Source organism: Anopheles aquasalis, chromosome 2, assembly GCF_943734665.1.
Source record: "Anopheles aquasalis chromosome 2, idAnoAquaMG_Q_19, whole genome shotgun sequence".
Lineage (NCBI taxonomy): Eukaryota > Metazoa > Arthropoda > Insecta > Diptera > Culicidae > Anopheles > Anopheles aquasalis.
In genome coordinates, this window is record NC_064877.1 from 48,972,501 (window position 1) to 48,980,000 (window position 7,500).

The 7,500-nt window shown below is 49.4% G+C and overlaps 1 protein-coding gene across 5 annotated transcripts in view; it reads right to left on the reverse strand.

The window, feature by feature from the left end:
• The window catches only part of LOC126580965 (ABC transporter G family member 23), a 35,164-nt gene that overhangs the window by 6,386 nt on the left and 21,278 nt on the right, over positions 1–7,500 (reverse strand). For 3 of the 5 annotated variants that reach the window (XM_050244335.1, XM_050244334.1, XM_050244333.1), the window contains exons 2-3: positions 5,216–5,623; positions 224–385 (exon numbers count right to left, since the gene is read on the reverse strand). In XM_050244335.1, coding sequence (XP_050100292.1) covers positions 224–385; positions 5,216–5,226 — 173 coding nt within the window. In that variant the 5' untranslated portion in view covers positions 5,227–5,623. Of the gene's footprint in view, positions 1–223; positions 386–5,215; positions 5,624–5,725; positions 5,771–7,500 lie in introns of those variants that run through there. The other 2 variants (XM_050244332.1, XM_050244331.1) reach the window with 2 other exon arrangements.

A 7,500-nucleotide genomic window follows, 5' to 3' on the forward strand; every position in this document is an offset into this window, starting at 1 on the left:
TAGTACGTCATCAATATGCAAAAGTAGCTAGCGAAACAGTGGACTGGTCTGGTCTGGTTCGCCGTCTGTAATGGCCGTTTCTAGGCGGACCTCAACGTGCATCAATGGATCGTATCGAATGTCGTCGTCGTCGAGACCTTGTGGAAAGTTTCCGTACTCTCCGGACCTTAACTCGGGAGGGATCCCAGAATCTATGAGTCAATAGAGAGGGAGCGCTACTTACATAGTTCCTTTGGCTACTGTCATGTTAAGATTCGATAGAACTTGATTTGGTTTCTTCTTGGTGCCGTAAGATTTGAACGCGTGCCGCACGGAGACGGCATTCTGCTGTCTGCTCCACATCGTCCCTCCATCGTCGATGGTCGCAACGCTCGTCTCGCTGCCGCTGGAATGAGAGAGAAAGAAAAGGAAATTGGTTCAAAGATTAATTTAAAAAAACGGCGTGATTTATCTGGCTGTGCTTGACTCTATTGACTCAATAGCCTTTAGACGGCTTCGCTCTTGTGGTAATGGAACTCGGGCCAGACCGTGAACTGCATCCGGCTGCGTGTTTTTCCGCCACACCATCGTACGGAAGGGGCAATTGTCAGCTAATTGTAATTACTCATCTACCCTTGATCTAACTTGCTCACCACAGCAAAGAGAGAGAGAGAGAGAGAGAGAGAGAGAGAGAGAGCAGCGCGTACGCGTGCATGTGATCACTGAGGACCCTTGGATTCGGTTCGTCACCGGTCACGGCGTGGCACGTTCAGTTACATTGTGCACTGAACTGGAATGTTAACGATCAACTGGCCGTTCCAACTAGGTCTAGGTTTTCGTACCAGCCACCACCACCACCACCACCAGCGGTGCCACAACAGGTGAAAGGGAAATTGGGTTCATAGCATTTGATGAAGCGATCAGCTACCAGATTACACGACAAGACGAATCCTGGGCGAACGAGGACACAAATGGTGCCGACTGGCCACCAGCAACATTCGGCCTTATGCTTGGTGATAATTTCTTGTAGACGATTTGCGGTACGCGGTTGGTTATGTAAAAACACGTTCGAAAGCAGGGAGGATCGCATCGCGCAGGTAAGGTTATCACATAACATGCTTGCTGCGCTTGGTATTGACCCGATTCCAGCCTCAGGGTAGCCCTCCCCCCCCACAAATGTGTCACCAAAAGTTTACACCATCTTGACGAGTGAGAAAGTTTGATTTCTCTTTACCATTGGCCTTGGCTCGATTAGCGTGAGCGTATGTGTGCTCCGGTGATTAGCTCCCCGGTCAATTCCCTGTCAGAAAAGCGCAACAAACCTATTATGTTCGATACCGAATGGCATTTCCGCCATTCCTTTTTCTTTTTTGAAGATCGGAAATACCAAGTAATGGGCCATTTAATGCCATCACTTGCAACACTGGACACTTCCTCGGAAGGCTCGGACTGTTAAGGAAGGTAGTACTGGTTACTTTCAAGGCTTCGCGGGTCTAAGAAGCTTTCTAAAAAGATGCTGGGTACTGAGCATTGCTCAAGAACTAGCCAGCAACAGGTTCTACCGCAAGAATTGCCCGGAGTAAGGTGGGAGTGAGTCTTGCATGGGCAAGATCGTCGGTGTAGCGAACCTTTCAAGGACACAAAACGGGAGCATTGGCACCGCAAATACTGACTCATCTGGTGTGTCGGGAATGTGGAAACGGTGAAATCGACATCCTGCTCCGTGTTGTCAAGTTCCCTAAGTTGTGGTTTTGAAACACAGCAGGCCATGATGTTTGAATTATCAATAAAATGAAGGTTCGTCGCTTGTGAGTCTCCGAAGGGAGAAGGTTCGTCGCCTTGTGAGTCTTTTGAATGGAATTGCGCGATAATCGCGCGTGTCCAAAACAAGTTTTGCAAAATTTATAAAAGTAATGAACTTCCCGATAGGACCAGTGCCCATTAGCATCGCATAAAAGTGATTGTTGGAAAACGTTCTCTTCTGGTGTCGGGACACTTAGGGTTCAGATGTTCCGCGATCTAGGCACCTGTTACGACGGTGAATGAGGAAGTCATTCTGAAAAGAAGATGACCGTCAAGCACACGAGCAGCGCAGACTGCCTCTTGCGAGTGGCAGTGACTACCTGTTAGAGGATCGCGACGTCTGCGAGTCTTCATCCTGCGACAAACAGCCGTTGGTGCTTTGTATCTTAATGAACGTTTGGTAGAAATGGTTTGGCTGACAATAACGATTAGCAGTTTCATCATTAGCGCGAGACAGTATTTTCGAGGAAAAAGGGCTCCCGGAGAGTCCCAGGAGTAGACCACAGATCATTACCATCCCGCTTTAGCAAACGATGTGTCCGGTGTCAATCAGATATATCAAAACCTTTGCGACTCAAGAAAAGCAAATGAGCCGTATTTGTTGTTATTCCAAACGACTGCCAAGTGCGATCGGTTACCGTTTGCCATTGAAGGAAGGCAGCGGGGAGGTTGGTACGGTGCTGTACGGATGTACCTAACCTTGAAGATGTCCGCTTACGGTAGAACGGTATGTGTTCTCTCCGTCTGCCCCTCTCGCGGTTGGCTCGGGTGCGGATCGTGGCGAAACAAAAAAAAAAAAATGTGCGCCATCAGCTAGTGGCAAATGGCTAGGGAACCAATCCTCAATTGGTTTTGCACGTATACCGGAGCCGCACGGCTAATGGCGGTGGTAGAAATCTGAAACATTTATTTACCCTCTTGCGACCTCCACACCGCTCCGCACCGTGTTTCGATTCCCTTCTGGCATACTTATGAGGCCACCTTGCTGCTAACCGGTTTCTAATCGTCCGAGTCCAAACCGTCGGCAGCAGCACTTGTGGCCCCTGCGTCCAGTCGCCTTGACTCGCCTTGGACGACGCTCGAAACGGTGGTGGGCGGTGGGCTCGGTTGGCCAAATTTCACCCCAAAAACGTGCCTCATCATGCCACCCCCGGAGATGGTGATGAGTTCGCGGCGATGCCACCGTGCAGAGTATTCGTCTGTCCGGCTGTCTGTCTGCGCATGAGCAGGATCTGTGGAGGATCGTACGATCTTTGCATATTGATTCGATGGGTGCGTGGCGCTCACAACCACTCGCGATCGATCAGATCGATCGTACGCACACTGCAGCAAGTGGTCAGTCGGTGGTCAGTGTCCACTAATCGCACTAATTGATGGAGAGACACCACACCGCACCGCGGCTTTCTTTCGTTGCTCGATCCTCTTAGAAACGCACACGTAGTACAGCAGCACCACATGCGAGTGACCGACAGCAGCAGCAGCAGCAGCAGTCCTTGCAAGGTTTTTCTCGCCTAGTAGTGCAGCGCTGCGGATCGCACGCTCGATCACAAGTGAGAGTGGTGTGTGACAGTGTGAAAGAGAAAGAAAGACACTCATGCACGCACGGACGCACGCAAACCTGAACGAAACCGAATTGACCTTCGGAAATGTAGGCCGTCTCGTTTGGGTTGTATAACAACGCTAGCGGTGCTGAGCTGCGCGCTAAGTTGCGCACGCTCCGTCTTGTGTCTTGAGCGGTTCAGCCCTCGCCGTCGTCGTCGTCGTCATCACCATGGCCATCACCAAAGCGATCATCACGTCGCGTTTTTGGGGGTCTTTGGCGCTTTGCATGCAGAACTGGCATTCGGTAAAGCATCTTTGGAGGTGCCATGGAGGTGCGTCACAATCGCTCCTTGGCATCCCCTCATCAGTGCCCGACCACACCGCTCCAGCTCACTTACATCTAACGATCGCAAACGATCATCACCAGCACTGGGCGAGCGTTTTGGATTGTTTTTTTTTCCGCCGCTGTACATCTGATTGTTGTGACAAATAGTGCACCGTTCCATCCGCCAGAAGGCAGATGGCGTAACGCGCACGCGAATGATCCCACCACCGACCGAGAGGACTACTGGGGAGAGAGAGGGTAGTTGATGGTCGGTTGGCTGGTGCTGGTGGTGGTGCCCGTGCTTGCCCTTTTCTGCACCATCTTAATGTGGCGCAATTAAGCTATGAACACGGACCGAACGGACGAACCAGTCGAGTCCGTTGGCGGCCGACGGCGGCTGGTATTAATCGTTCAACAGCAGCAATAACAACAACTGCTACAAACGAATACAAAATCAGAAAAAAACCACGACGACGACGACGCCGATGAGCAACCAACACAGCCCTCCGGGAGGAACAAATATTCAACGTGTCGGCCAAGATGTACCAACGTAGTAAAACCCATTACCAAGCAAGTAAGAAGGTGGCGGTGTGGCTAACGGGGCCGATGGTTCGCCGATCGCTGTTGCTAAATGTTGTAAAACATCCTGGCAGACGATCGACGGCATTGCATCGTAGCCTAGTGAGCCAAGATCGATTGGCTGCATGATGAGCGTTCAATTACACGATCAGTTTAATGCTCATTTGCAGACAAGGGATCACTAGGTGAGGTACGAGGGTGCGTCTATTATTCGTGCTCATATCAATGCTTGCATTTGAATCATATTCACAACTTTAATTAGAGTCCTTCAAGTGAGTATTAAACTCAACTTTAATGATGTTTAAGGGAACCTAAACAGAAACTATACCGACAGTGGACAAATTCTTCTTTAAAAGATACATGCGAATCAGATCCAGCGGATAGTTCCTTCATTGAACTTGACTTGGTTTCTTTTAATGGAATACAACGTGGAATTAATGTCAGTTGGCATTTGAGTAATTCTTCAAATCTCTCAGATACTGTTAATAGTTTTGAATTTATCTTTATATCACTTAGTAAAACGAAGTAAAATTTTTTTGTGGTTCCATAAATCAACATTTAAATTGGATTACTGGCATCAAACTAGCGTCGATTTGTTAGCGAACTCCATTGCTAGATTGGTAATCCAGCCAGTAAATCAGAGCGCTGTACAAGTTTTGTGATACAAAACATTCACAAATGATACCTCGTTGAAAGCACATCATACAGCAAAGAGGACTAACAAAATGGTTGCAGGGTTAAGTACAGATTGTGATACCGCTTCGCAACATGGGCAACATGTTACACCATTTATGAAGTTTTCGAGATCGTGTTACAATTGTTTATAAAGTATACTACAACCGCAGAGCTTTTCAGATCACCTACTTTCACAGAAACGTTCTTCTGAACAAAACAAAAACACATATGCCAACCGTAAGCGTTTGGGCGCTGTTGTGGCGCGTTCGTACGCCCTCTAAAATTACACGAGATTGCTTCCGGTCTACTTACGTTATCAACATTTTGTCATGTATTGCGCTGCGTCGATTGGGGTGGAACTTGTTTGACGGTAACACCCGCCGCGAGTACGATTTGTTAGTGAGTTTTCACTTCCGTTTCGCGTTTCAACGCGACCGTGATGAACTGGATGTTGAGGGAGGTTCTTTTCACTTTAGATCACTTTTCACTTTCGTAAGCACGAGCTGTTGACACGCTTACTTTCGGTCCGCGGAAAGCGGTCCGTCGGGTCCTGTTCGCTGCCAACCCCCGCAAAGACTGTCCGGAGATCAGCCTTTTTTGTTGGGTGGATGGGAACGGACAGCTGTAACGATTCGTGCACGCGCGCGCGTAACTCACTGTGGCGATTCAGACGATGTTCGGGCACAATTCCAACCAATGCGACCAAGAGATTGATGATTGCTGTGATAGAACACAAGGAAACAGACGGAAAATCGGAAAAGCGTTAAAACAAAACGACACAACGCGATAACACAACTCGGCGGCGGCGGCTCGTCACTTTACAGGAGCGTTCCACGTCGTGTCACTTTCGTTTCGTCAGAGTTCTACTACCGCACTGAACTCCGTAATGCTAGCACACTGCACCAGGCAGACCATCACTCACAACCTCCCACCACCACCACCACTACACACCACTGCCGGCGATCGAGAAGATGTTGACGATGGACGGCGAAGGAAAGAAGACAAAGGAAGATTGCTCCGATCGGAGCTGGATGCTGCGAAGGTGCGCGCTACACACTGTGAGAGAGCGAGTTGATCACAATCGCAACCGGAATCGGCAAGAAAGTGAGAAAATCATAGGCCCCCCCCCCTTGCGGTCCGCGCATTCTGAGATCGGGTTCCGCATTCGCATCTCGTTCCATCTCCGCCTCGACTGGATCCAGGTGTTACGGGTACCTCTGGGAGGGATTCTGCGGTTTACTTCCGATCGTTCTATGCCGCGTGCTTAACCGCAGCCTATCGCGCAACAACACAGCGCAGCGTCGATCGTTACAGCCTACCACCATCAGATCATCAGATCGATCGTATCGGTCCGCGCACAAAATATAAAAAAAAAAACCGTATCTCTCTCTCTCGGTGTGTACACCTGCACGAACATAGATTTCGTCATTTTTCCATTCCAACCAGCACCAGCAACGGATAGCTCATGTAGAAAGGTATGTCGAGCCGAGTCGAGTGGAGCGAGCAAGCGATCAATTTGCTTGGGGGCCACCACAATTGAGCAACGAAACCACCGAGCACAACGAGCCACCACCATTCGCCGCGTGTATGTGTGCTTCTGTACAAAAATCATGCCACAAAAACGGGGTGGACGAACCACACACCACCACCACCACCACACCGCAGCGACGTAAATCGCGTGAAGGACATCTTGTACAATTTGCTTGCGAATCACAACATTGGCCGGACGGTTCGTTGGTCCACAGTGGCAGTGAACAAGCGTGGAGTCGAAGGTTCCGTGGCGCGAGATACGTTCCGCCAATTCAACAGCGTCTTTCGAGCGTCTGGTGGCGGTGGCCTTTACGTTCAACCAACGAACGGATGGTGAAAAATCTCATTACACACAAAGCTAAAGAGGTCTTTTTGGCTTAGTTCTTGTACACTTGATCATCATGTTCGATGTTTTACATTCCTGCGAATGCGATCGCTTTAGATCGGATCGTACTTCTTCCAATACGCAAACGTGGGAAACACAACTGGACATTCCTCGTCGGAGCCGGAAATCGCGAATCGTTACATAACCTCATGGACAGAACGTAGAATGAAGCGAAAGCAGAGAGAACCATCGCCTTGATGTCTAGGAGAGCGTTAGACCGATCGAAAACCATGCGCTTCACTCCATCTCCGAGTGGATCTTCATCGTCCTGAGTCGCTCTGCGCGTGGACACAACACTAGCCAATGTCTAGGGATCTTTAGCATTGTGTGCGGCAATGGCTGGTAACGTTTATGCAAATGACATTTTCCACATTGATCCTCGCATTCCACATTTCGGGGTACCGGGGAAACCAGTTCTCTTAATTCAATCCCCCGTCCCGTCGTTCGATCTTCCTGCGTCCAGATCTTTACAGCAATGGCGGCCTCACGCAGCGCAAGTATATATGCCCAGTATCGTCGTCTCTCGCCGCCGCCGGTGATTGGATTTTGTGCGTTTTTGCATAATTTTTGTTCATCTTTGCCAAATCTGCGTATCAGTTTTTCGGACACACGCGGCTTCCACGCTTAAAAGGCCCGGTTTTGTTTCATGAAACAGAAGGTGTAGAGGAGAAAAAACGTCGAC